General features: G+C 46.1%; 5 protein-coding genes across 5 annotated transcripts; 2 read left to right on the top strand and 3 right to left on the bottom strand.

Moving 5' to 3' along the window:
• Positions 1–72: 72 nt before the first annotated feature.
• On the bottom strand, positions 73–1,540 carry I206_103791 (uncharacterized protein; the record flags this gene model as incomplete). The annotated part of the gene is made up of 8 exons (XM_070202832.1): positions 73–156; positions 207–331; positions 387–708; positions 765–932; positions 989–1,075; positions 1,130–1,224; positions 1,287–1,395; positions 1,448–1,540. 8 exons carry the CDS (start codon positions 1,538–1,540, stop codon positions 73–75), a joined length of 1,083 nt encoding a protein of 360 aa, XP_070058933.1.
• Positions 1,541–1,866: 326 nt separating this feature from the next.
• Positions 1,867–4,164, bottom strand: I206_103790 (uncharacterized protein; the record flags this gene model as incomplete). The annotated part of the gene is made up of 12 exons (XM_019159429.1): positions 1,867–2,016; positions 2,081–2,160; positions 2,216–2,381; positions 2,434–2,446; positions 2,501–2,564; positions 2,630–2,911; positions 2,968–3,038; positions 3,103–3,245; positions 3,299–3,432; positions 3,488–3,562; positions 3,628–3,824; positions 3,893–4,164. The coding sequence occupies 12 exons, from the start codon at positions 4,162–4,164 to the stop codon at positions 1,867–1,869; spliced, it is 1,647 nt and encodes a 548-aa protein (XP_019007481.1).
• A 349-nt stretch (positions 4,165–4,513) lies between these two features.
• I206_103789 (uncharacterized protein) lies at positions 4,514–6,272 on the top strand (the record flags this gene model as incomplete). Its single annotated transcript, XM_019159428.2, has 8 exons — positions 4,514–4,644; positions 4,710–4,840; positions 4,890–5,013; positions 5,067–5,429; positions 5,487–5,599; positions 5,654–5,760; positions 5,813–6,007; positions 6,063–6,272. The coding sequence occupies 8 exons, from the start codon at positions 4,514–4,516 to the stop codon at positions 6,270–6,272; spliced, it is 1,374 nt and encodes a 457-aa protein (XP_019007480.2).
• A 700-nt stretch (positions 6,273–6,972) lies between these two features.
• Positions 6,973–8,307, top strand: I206_103788 (uncharacterized protein; the record flags this gene model as incomplete). The annotated part of the gene is made up of 6 exons (XM_019159427.1): positions 6,973–7,078; positions 7,142–7,230; positions 7,325–7,534; positions 7,597–7,701; positions 7,776–7,955; positions 8,035–8,307. 6 exons carry the CDS (start codon positions 6,973–6,975, stop codon positions 8,305–8,307), a joined length of 963 nt encoding a protein of 320 aa, XP_019007479.1.
• A 152-nt stretch (positions 8,308–8,459) lies between these two features.
• On the bottom strand, positions 8,460–11,030 carry I206_103787 (uncharacterized protein; the record flags this gene model as incomplete). Its single annotated transcript, XM_070202831.1, has 6 exons — positions 8,460–8,626; positions 8,684–9,027; positions 9,086–9,550; positions 9,625–9,723; positions 9,799–9,814; positions 9,929–11,030. The coding sequence occupies 6 exons, from the start codon at positions 11,028–11,030 to the stop codon at positions 8,460–8,462; spliced, it is 2,193 nt and encodes a 730-aa protein (XP_070058932.1).
• Positions 11,031–11,549: the final 519 nt, after the last annotated feature.

The following is an 11,549-nucleotide window of genomic DNA, read 5'->3' as shown; positions in this document are numbered from 1 at the left end:
TCCCCGACTGCATTGATTGACCTCAAGAGTACTTAATTATGGTACAGAGGAACCTTTACATCTCAAGAATATTTAAAGCTCGATACAAACTTTGCCAATATGTCTTCCCGCTTCCATGTACCTATAAGCTTCCTTCAGATCCTCGAACTTGAACACCTAAATCGTAAATCAGCTATTGCAACAGTCTCTCAATGGCCCTAGCTCACCTTATCGATGATGGGCTTCACGCCTCCCATCTCTAAGGCAGAAACAGCAGTTTTGAAATCCTCTCGATTACACACAAATACCCCACGAACATTGGCGGCTGAATAAAGGATAACTTTTGCGAGATCTAAAACGATAACTATGAGTTTAAAAGTCATTTAGTAGATTCAATCAGAACGTACCCTCTTGGATTAGATGATCCGGTATCGGTTTGTAATCACTCATATATCCTGATATTGCTACTAATCCACCTTGTTTGGTACTTCTAATACTCCTTGCAAGAGTAGCTCTACCCGCAATCTCAATCACAATATCTACACCCTTACCACCATTCAGTTTACGAGCTTCTACATCCCAGTCGTCAATCTTAGAGTAATCAATGGTTTGTATCGCATTCTGTGGAGCTCTTGGCGGTAATTGCTCTTTCAAAAGCTTGGATACTTTGTCGAGTTTGGTCTGGGAAGATGAGGTCAAGATTACTCTCGCACCGGCTGACAAAGCGATCTTTCAACGGGTAGATCAGCAAGGGTGAAGATTTGTTATGATAAAATCAAGCTCACTTGAGCAGCACAAAGGGACACTCCTCCAGTTCCCAAACATAGAACGGTCTGCCCAGCTTGTAATCTAGGATGATGCGAAAAAAGAGATGACCAAGCTGTAGTGAAGCCAACCGGCAGAGTCGATCCTTGGAGACAATCGAAATTGGAGGGAATGTGAACCGCGTCCTCCTGTTGAATTCATCATCAGTACCAGTCAATCAGATTTCCTTCAGACACACACTCACCTGATCGCACACGAAATAATCAGCAGCTACTCCATCGATCGCGCCGCCCAGTCCCCTTTTGAGTGTTCGGAGAGCAAGATCTTCTTCCTGCGCATAATCATATCAGTTTGTTATTCCACGCTCAAGGTTAAAATATCTCACATAGTGGTGTCCTTGTGGAAATACAGGTGCTACTTTATCTCCGACCTTGAACAGGGTAACTTCTTCTCCGACGGCTTCTACAATACCGCAACCGTCTGTTTCAGATGTCAGCATCAAAGGACAACGATATTCAGGGATCAGTATTGTGCACACTCACCTGAAACAGGCACACAGTCTTGAGGGACATCATGAGGAGCAGGATAGTCGTTTGAAACAATCTGCAGATCTCTGGCGTTCAAAGATAGATATTTGATGCGGATTTTAATCTAGACCAAATCTTAGCGCTTCAACACAAAATCCTGATTGCCTTTTCCTCACATCCGTAGGTCCACGCAGTTCTGGTATAGCAGCATCATCTTGCAAAACAAGACCGTCGATGCCTTCTCGATGAGATATTATGTACTTTCGCATTATTGATGATGAGCTAAGTCTTTCAAATTTGAGTGAATGGACTGAAAAGATATAGGTGAACCAAGTTCTCGAAGTATCCCTTCAATCGCCATCTTGGACGACCTCCACTTTCAGTTATTAGCAATCTTCGCTTCGTTCTCCTTTTCCTATCTTCGGAAAAGACGACTCAGGGCGTAAGGTACAGTACCGCGCAAACAGTCCGACGGGACACCTATCTCATCCCGTCGGTGGTTTGGACTGATCATTGACATTTCGTGCCAGCCAATTGGATTGAACAGAATATGCATGTGTATCGATAACAATTTTCAGTTAGATTGGTGCGGTCATTATCGACCGGTCTTGCTCGTCTCAGACACCTGTACTTTGTCTTCAGATGAGCCGTCAGACTCGCTTGGGCCAATGAGACATTCCGGTGAGGGTTCTTTTGAGTTTTCAGTTGGTAATATAGGTATGCTGGGTGTATCCAAAGGTAGATCCTATAGGCATCACTTCAATAATCAGGCTTATGACGCACCATGCCCGATACGAGAGGCGACTGACCTTGATGAAGGTACACATGAAAAGACATATAGCGACTACAGGAACGAAAAAGATGAAAACCTTCCGTATACCTTGCATGTCTGGACAGCAGAGAAGAAGGTTAGCTGTGGACTAGGCACCTGCTAGCCAACTCACAGGCCTCTCTGACTGCAGCAGCCATGGTCTCGCTAAGCTGCTTGATATGTCCGAAATCGTCTGCTAGTTGTTTCACATCGTTCTGAGGCAGGTCTTCTGGCAGATGTCCAAGGAATACATTTTGGAGGATACTGTTTCCAATGGCCAGTCCGATGGCGCCTCCACTCTGTCGCAAAGTAAGTATACCACACATGCTCGATGTTTATCTGAAGACTTACCGTTCTAGCGAAACTATCGTAATCCTTCATCAGTACTGGCTCGCTCAGAACATCGATCGGCACTCACTTCCTCACACCTGTAATCACCGCTCTATCACCCGATAGACCTGAGGCTTGGGCTAAAACGAGAGCTGCAATACAAGAGTCTTCAGAGACATTGCCCAGATTGTTATTCAACACGAGCTGAGAAACTCACTACTTTGTATGGTCGAACCGATACCGAAACCTTGTAGAATAAGACAGCCTATGATGACTCCTTTGGTCGTACTTTTTCCGAAGCACAATTGAGCGCCTTGCCCAGCGGTCCATAGCACGAAGCCCACAAAGAAGGATGCCCAAGTCCGATTGGTAAACTTCACCACGTAGCCCGATATAGTGGTTGTGAGGACTTGCCCCAAAACCAACGGTAATAACAGCGCCGCGGAGAGTATAGGCGAATAGTCTTGAACGTTCTGCAGGTATAACGGAACGAAAAAGACTGCAAACATCCTCATTTAGCGGTGGGCTTTATATCATGCGACAGGTATCACTTACTGCCTCCGTAATATACCATACCTACAAGCCAAGTCTGAACTAACAGTAAACAAACGTTTCGGTTTAACAGTCTGCATGAATGCGAGTCAGCTTATGGACGATTAATATACCGACGAATCACCATTTGGTACTCACAGCCTGCCCGGGAAAAGTGGGAATGCCGCAAAATAACGTTCAACCACGATGAAAGCGATTACCGACAGACCACCCACGACGAAAAGGGATATGACGATCGGACTGTTCCATGCGAATGTAGAGCCACCGCCACTCAGAGGTACCTTTGGGGATCGTCAATACGGGTTCTTCATGTGTGATCAGCAGGCGTACTCACCAAGATACAGATTGTCATTGCAAGACTCAATATGCTTCCAATCCAATCCATTTTGGCCAGCTTGTGCTTCAATTCTCCGCCTACAGGTTTCAAGGGGACCGTATATTGAATAAGCAGCATTGTCAATGCGCTCACTGATATGAAAGCGTCAGATTGGGAATCACAGCAAATCGCAGTGAAAGGGCTCACGCGGTGCAATGATCCAAAAAGTCCAGCGCCATGTCACTTTCTCAGCCAGAACTGCCCCTAAGAATGGTCCGACACCTAGCACGCTTGAGTCAGCGGCCAGAAAAAGGCTGAATATCCTTCCCCTTTCAATTGGAATTTACCAGAGCCCATGGCGATCCCTATTCCAAGCAAACTCTGATATTGACCCCTTTCCCGCAGAGTGACGACATCAGACATGATAATCATTGATAGAGAGTTAATTCCACCCCCGCCAATTCCCGCGACTGCTCTCGCGCAATAGAGCCATACTTTGTTCCTTGCAAAACCTGCCAGTAAATCACCTATAGCAAATAGGGACCTTGGAGCGGGAGAAGGATCAGACTTCAACTATTGCTACCATACAACCATAAGATCCATGAGACTCACAGAGAACCCATGAGGACTATCTTTCGTCCAAAGCAATCCGATAGCCGCGAGGTTATGATTTGAAAGCTGGTGTTGGCTACCAGAAAAGCTGTTCCTGCCCATGTTATCGAGTTGGTTGCATTCAAGTCCGACCCTACGATTGGAAGAATGGTGCTAACACTGGTCGAGTCGATGAAACTCAGGAACAAAGCAATCTGAAGTCCAAAACATAGAAGAATGAGCTTGGACTTTGGGAGCCTTGTAGCTTGGTCTTCCATAGTTACCAACCCCATTTTATCGATTGTGTGTTAGAACAGAGGGGGATGGTATATCATAAGTCTTTGCCTTTTTGGCACATCTTCTGCAATCAGAGCTCAGCAAACGAAAAGCAATGACAATCCTGAAAATGTTGGATCAGTCAGCTGTAATCTCCGAAAATATTTCCGGCTATCAAAGTTTTAAACGAGACGATCACCGGGTGTTTCGGAAATGATAAGCAATCTCATTTTGTTCCCGTTTCATCTTGCTTATCTATAAGAACGCTCATGTGTGTGTGGAACTGTCAAATATATTTAAAGACATGCCCAACCGCTGTGAAGTCGATCTAATGCCCACAGATCTCTTAACATTTATATCTTCACCATGTCTGTCGCTGAGAAACAAAATGATCTTACTACCGATGTCGAGCAAGTGGCGGTTGATGGCGAGCAAGACGATCAACATGAGGTCTTCAAGACACATGTGGATGGGGAGAACTATCGAACAGTCTCATGGTAGGTAGCGCATCCTGGTGAGAAACCTCAATTCCTATCTAAGCTCAATCTCCATGTATCCACAGGTACAGCAGTTTTGCTCTGATGTTCAAGGTGTTGTTCTCCGTTGGTGTTTTATCGATTCCCGGTGTTTTCGCATATGTCGGTGCTCTCCCTGGTGCTTTACTGGTCATCGGCTGGGGCTTATACAATACTTGTACGTGAAGCGTCGATCGTGAAGCGACGTAACTGACATCACCGCTCAGATGCCGCTTTTATACTTGGTGCTTTCCGACTCCGACACCCAGGAATGCACGGCCTTCAAGACATGGCTTACATCGTTGGAGGCGCATGGTATCGTGAATTGGTTGGGATTTTATATGTTATCGGGTAGGTCACCATTTCCACATGAATATGTAACCATCGCTGAGATTGTAGGATAGATACACACTTGTCACCGGATCTGGGTTTATCGGTACAGCTACCGCATTCAACACTTTATCAGAGCATGGTGCCTGTACCGTTTGGTTCTCATTCGTTGCTTTCATCATTTCTACAGCCGTAGCATCATTCCCCAAGTTTGGTCAAATCGGTGTGGTCGCTTGGATAGGAGTTGTTCTCCTTTACATAGCTGTACTCATTCTTACCATTGCCGTCGGGGTTCAAGACAGACCTTTCTTGGCACCAGAAGGCGTCACAGATTACGGCTATCAAGTTGTAGCATCAAACACAACCTTTATCACCGGTATGAGTGCTTGTCTCATCATCTTCGTGTCCTCTTCTGGTACCTCGGCTTTCATACCAATGTAGGTCACATATCGCTGAGCATACTAAACAACGTGCAGCTGACGAAATCGCTTTAGTATCGCCGAGATGAAAAACCCAAAGGAGTACAAGAAGCCCATCAGTGCTGCTATGGGTCTGCTCAATGTTACCTATCTTGTCGTTGCTTTGGTTGTTTATCGGTATTGTGGTAGTGAGTGCATCGAAGCGCAGCCAAAAGCTTCGTGTGACTGACAATGACAAAAAGTTTATATCGCCAGTCCTGCTCTTGGCAGTGCGGGAACGTTGATCAAGAAGCTTACTTACGGTATCGGTCTGCCTGGATTGCTCGTCAGCGCCATTCTTTGTCAACATGTATGTTTCTCAAGCCTAGCTGGCATGAATATACTGATACTATCCATTGTAGCTTGCTGCTAAATATTTCTTCGTTCGAATACTGCGAGGTACTGAGCATCTGCAAACGAAAACCAAAACCCATTGGATAACCTGGCTAGGAAGTGTCACCTTGATCGGTATCATCTCATTTGTTGTCGCGGAGGCTATCCCATTCTTTAGTACCTTAATCGGTCTCGTCGGCGCCCTCGCATATGCTCCTTTAGCCGTGAGTCACTGCCTTACTATCGTTCAGTGTTTCTCCGCTAACGCAAACCGCTTAGATCATTGTCCCAATGACTTTATGGCTCTATGACTTTGGTGAATATCGAAAGGGAAATTTAGCTAGGAGGAGTTTATGGGCTTTCCACGTCCTTTTCATTTTCATCGGTCTTTTCATGACTGTTGGAGGATCTTACACTATGATTCAAACCATCATCGACTCTTACGCGGCTGGCACTGTGGATCATGCTTTTAGCTGTGCAGACAAGTAAGTCCTCCACTTCATGTTGACACTCGCCTCAGCTTGCTGACCTCGGTTTACTTAGTTCCGGATCCTCATAGGATCTCACTTCGCTGTTTGGTGGCTAGGATCCGTTGTGCTATTCATGACAAAATGGGATCGGAAAAACGAGGTTCATTGTAGTCAGAGTCTGTTTGCTATTCAATACATGCATGTGATTTCATGACTTGAGTAATATAGCAGCTCTTCAGCCCTGCAACTGGTTCCAGACACGTGTATTCATTCTTGTGAAGCAGATGGTAATGACCATCGGTATATATTGCATGGGTAAGAATACGTAGAAGGATCAAGCTGTGATGCCGAAAGCATGCATGTGTGAGCAAAAGTGTGCTCGAGAGGTGTGGGTGAAGCCTATTGGATAACATCGTCGGTTTTTCCTTCCCAAATGCATGCATGGTATTACGGAAATGTCATGGTCGACAATCCAATTCAATTGGTTGTCGAATTCCATAATGATAGCTATTTGGACGTTCCTGATTTTCGGAATCGATAAGAACGTTCCGATAGCTCTCCGATAACTCAAGTAGATCCCAGAATTCCCAGCGATAAGGATTCACACGCAAGATGACTTATATACTTTGACTACGCTGGTCGATATAAACGCACAGATGTATATCCTCTCCGCTCAATCATAATTCCTTCCAAACTGGCAAACTCCATCAACGATTATCATGACTACCAAATTTGACGATGCTTGGATGAAAAGGGATCTTTACGGCTATGGCCCTGATCGACCGGACGCAAAATGGCCGAAAGGAGCGAAGATTGCCGTAAACTGTGAGTATATCCGTGCTCGTAATTTTGCAAGAATTTGAGCTGACCTGTAGCAATTTGTGACAGTCGTACTGAATCATGAAGAAGGTGGTGAAAGAAGTGTGGAGGATGGAGACGAGCATGCTGAGACGGTCCTCCATGAATTTGGTCAACTCGTAAGTGCGACGACCCGTTACCTGACAGCTTTGCGAGCGGAAATCGTAAGCTCATGCCAACCAAATTACTGACCTTTCGATGTTCTTTGACCAGCTTTCCGCCGAGCTCGGGAAGCGTGACCCAGCAACAGAGTCTCAATTTGATTACGGGTCTCGGGCAGCTATATGGCGAATCATGAGATTATTCAAGAAACACGATATCCCCATCACATTCTATGCTGTCGGTAGAGCTTTTGAACGAAACCCAGCTGTCGCAAAATATGCAGATGAGAATGGTCATGAAGTTGCGGCTCATTGTTACAAGGTGAGTAAGGACGATCAGGAGTTTTGGCTGTCGTGTCTGAGAGTACTGATTTCAATTTATAGTGGAAACCATATACCGGAATGAGCGATGCAGAGGAAGAGGAATACATCAGGAAAGCGGTCAATGCTTTCAAAACTACATCCCCTTCCGGAAAGGTTCCAGTCGGTGTGAGTACTCTGTTCCCTCGTCCAGACCAGAACAGCATTGTGGATTACAGCACTAATCCTATTTTGATCTGTAGTGGTTCTACGGAAGACCATCCGAAAGATCAGCACCGTTAGTGGCCAAGGTATACAAAGAGCTTGGTCATGAATTGCTCTACTGGGCCGATACATATGCCGATGACCTGCCATATTATACTACAATGCCTGGGGGCAAAGAAGGAGAATCTTTGGTTATGATGCCATATAGCTTGGACTGTGTAAGTATCATACCACCCACTGAAGTCTTCCTGTCACATGATACACTCCACTAACATATGTTGTTGTGTATGTCCACAGAATGATTTCAAGTTTTGGCAAGGTCAAATGGGATCAGATGACGCTTTCGCTCAACATTGTATCGATGCCTTCACAACAATCAGGGAAGAAGGTTTGGAAGGCAAGTCCGCATACATTACAGTGGCCTTACACTCCCGATGGATAGGAAGACCAGGACGATTTCAGGCGTTGAAACGGATGGTAGAACACTTCTCATCATTTGATGATGTCTGGTTCGCCACGAGGGAGCAGATAGCTCGTCACTGGGTTGAGACTTACCCTCCCAGATCGTAGTTTAAGTTATATACCATATAGAATATGCATCTGACTCCATTGTAACAAGCTATACATTCTTGATAAAAGAGGAATACAACATGATTCGCCTTAAAGATATGCAAGGCTTCGGTACTGCTTGATCAGACAGTGTGACAGATGGCGGTTCTATTCTAAAGACCCATCGTATTGTCATTCGTAAGTGGAAACAGATTCCCTGGCGAGAAGGCTGCCAAATCCCATAGCGGCTCTGTGTATGAAGATTGACCAGAGAGATCTCCGGCTACAGTCAACCCCAAAGCCTCTAACATGTTCACATACTCCCCAGCAGCAGTAGGATCTACTTTTCGATCAGCATATGGCTCCCGTTGACAAGCAAATCGCCGCCGTAACTCACCTAAATTACTCGTAGCCTGAGAGGACGCCTTCTGCCATTCTACCACCGATGTCCTCCTTTCCCCTGACGGATTGCCTGCTTCAAAAGTCTCGCGTTTACTGATGTGTTCTATACAGTCCGCGGAGAGATCCTCGAAGACATCATACAGCACTTCGACTGATTGGTGAGCGTGCTGCGCATAGCTGAAAAGGGTGTTCGAAGTAGCTTTGATGGCTCGGAATACGTCTTTAAGCGGCATGATTTTGGGTTGTAAGAAGAGAGCGTAAAGTAAAGCAAGCCCACAAATGAATGCTGAATGAGCGGACGCATTAGACATCGGTAATCCTTGTTGGTGCATTCGCTTTCTGTTCGAAGCCGTTAGCGATAAGGAAAGCATGACGAGAGAAACCTGACCAGACATACTGTATCTGGCAACCTCGAGCGGCTACTGCAGCCAGGTGGGTGACAAAGACGGCACCAGCTGTTTGACCTTCAGCGCAAAGTGGACGCAGAAGATGCAATCTAGCCTCGACCCCTTTCAGCAAAAACCAGTCTCTGGAACAGCTAGGACTCTGCCAATGATCTGGAGAAGATGCTTCCAAAGGTATGTTTTTCTCCCAAGTGTCCAAGTCATTCAACAGATCCCAGTAGTCTGCTGCTTGCTGCAGCGGTTGACGTTTGATACCATAGACAGCCTTCTGAATCCTACTTTCAATCCTTTTGAGCTTGATGTGATGGATTGCCGATACCATCGAACTGAGTTGTAAAGATTCCATTTTTGGCTTTTCAATGGAAACGTACGAATCCGGTAAATCCACATCAATGTCTTCGTCCGATATTCCGGAGGGTCTACCTAATAGTAATGATATCATTCTATCGATGATGTAGCTGTAGCAATGAATGAAAAGTCAGAACAGGTCGACGATGACGAGCTCATTGAGGTAAAAGAAAATCTCGCTTACCATGACCAGAATACCCTTTTACGCATCTCGATATCAGATTTTGGCAATGTCCGCACTGCCGCTCCCGCAGCGTTCCGATGTAGCCCCATTCCTATGCACCTTGGAGAGATGTACCCCAGTCAGTTCATATTCAGACGATCTTGTACACGCTTAAATATCGCTCGGAATACCTACAGCCTCAATGTAACGCCTGACAGATACCACACCGATGGTCCCTTACTGTCTCTCAAGGAGTATATGGCAAGTAGGAGAAGACATAGGACAGCTCAGTGTATTGTACTCCTGCACAGAGTTTAACACTCACCTTGTATGTTCGGGAGATTATGGAGAGTTACGATGACGTTGAGATACGGCATTGCCAATTCATAGTATTGTTGCGGGGCAAGGAGCCCGGCCAAGGGTCTGTCTCTATTGAGCTGTGCAGCGATGGCGAGGACCATCAGGATGAAAAAAGCCGAAGTCGATTCTTGTCTATCCATCGAAAACTTCTGGCCAACTGAACGAAGAATTTGGTCTTTCTCCTCCCACTGTTTTTCAAATCTAACCCAGTCCATGAAAGGATACCGTGGATGAAGATGGCTGAAGACGGTCTCCAGTGCTAATGTGCTTGTATCGTCTGACAGAGGTATCTGTATAGCTTGCAGCACATCAATGTCATTTGAGCCAATGTTCGAAGGCTCCATGCCTTGTTCTACTTTATTTCGATACGCAATTCCTTGTCGCTTCAGCCCCTCATTCTGCTGTTGTTGTTGGTACGGATGCGAATGCATACCCCCCGATATTACAGTAGTCCACAAAGAACCTGATGATTCTCCCACATAGTGGGGCTCTGCAGCTGCTTCTAGCGAGATCATAGCTACTCCCTTTTCTAATGAACCCTCGTCACTCTCGATGCCGCTCGTTGGCGATGTTGGCAGGTGTCCGTGAGTCGGGGGACGGTAGGATTGTTGCTGAGGTAGAGCAAAAGGCAACAGATGTTCCATATCTTGGTATGGGGGAAGGGACTGATTCATGGTGGAGCGAAGGTCTGAAGGTGCTTGATGCAACGCCGTGTTCTGCCTGAAGGAGGTATTTTGAGGGTTAGCATGGCCGTGTGTTTCGGTATGTAGTTGAGCTAACGGAAGGCTTGATGAAAATTGCGGGTGAGACACCTGTTCTGGGACTGGCACGCTCTTTCTGGCAGAATCCATGAGACGTTGTTGCTGGAGATTATGCGTTGTCTGAGGTACAGGTAGGCTCGCTCGTTGCTCATCGCTCAGAGTCGACAGCCATGATTGCCAATCGAAGTCTGACTGCGACAGCCGTTGTTGCTGACTTTGGGTGAACGACGGTGCTGATGTGGATTCGTAAGAGGTAGGAATTAGGGAGGTTGAATCGAATGCAAGGTCTCTCGGTGAAGTGGACATATTATTTTGGGATGCTGTGATATTGTGATGCTGCTGCGACTCTAGAGCAGTCATGGACCGGTCATGAACATCTACTAAATCTTGAGACGGCCGATCAGCAAGATCAAAGGAAACGTCGTTGGAGCTAAGCACTGAGGATAGAGCCCTGGGAAGCATGCCACTGAGCTCAGCTAGACGGGCAAACAGATGTCATGTATGGCTACTCACGACTCTCCACGACTCCTTTTAGCTTTCTCGTTTGGCCTGGAGAACATGCATTGCGCTTTGCTTTCCACACAATTACGCTGAAATTACACCGATCAATTCTATGAGCTCTCCGTGCTGTGGGTAAGATTTGCGATGGCACGTAAAATACATACGCATTTCTAGGTCAATCTGTCAGCATGAAAGTATCGAAGTACATGTCTCCTTCAACACTCACGTTTTGGTCGGTCTCACTAGTGACGCACCGCTACAAGGCAGATATTTCAGTTGGGTGCAGCTGAAAAGCAAGGCATTGAATCGTCCTGCTCACCTGTT

The sequence above is a fragment of the Kwoniella pini genome, chromosome 5, assembly GCF_000512605.2.
Source record: "Kwoniella pini CBS 10737 chromosome 5, complete sequence".
Classification (NCBI taxonomy): Eukaryota; Fungi; Basidiomycota; class Tremellomycetes; order Tremellales; family Cryptococcaceae; genus Kwoniella; species Kwoniella pini.
Note: the sequence above shows the minus strand (reverse complement) of the source record. Positions and strands in the feature narration are given on the sequence as shown.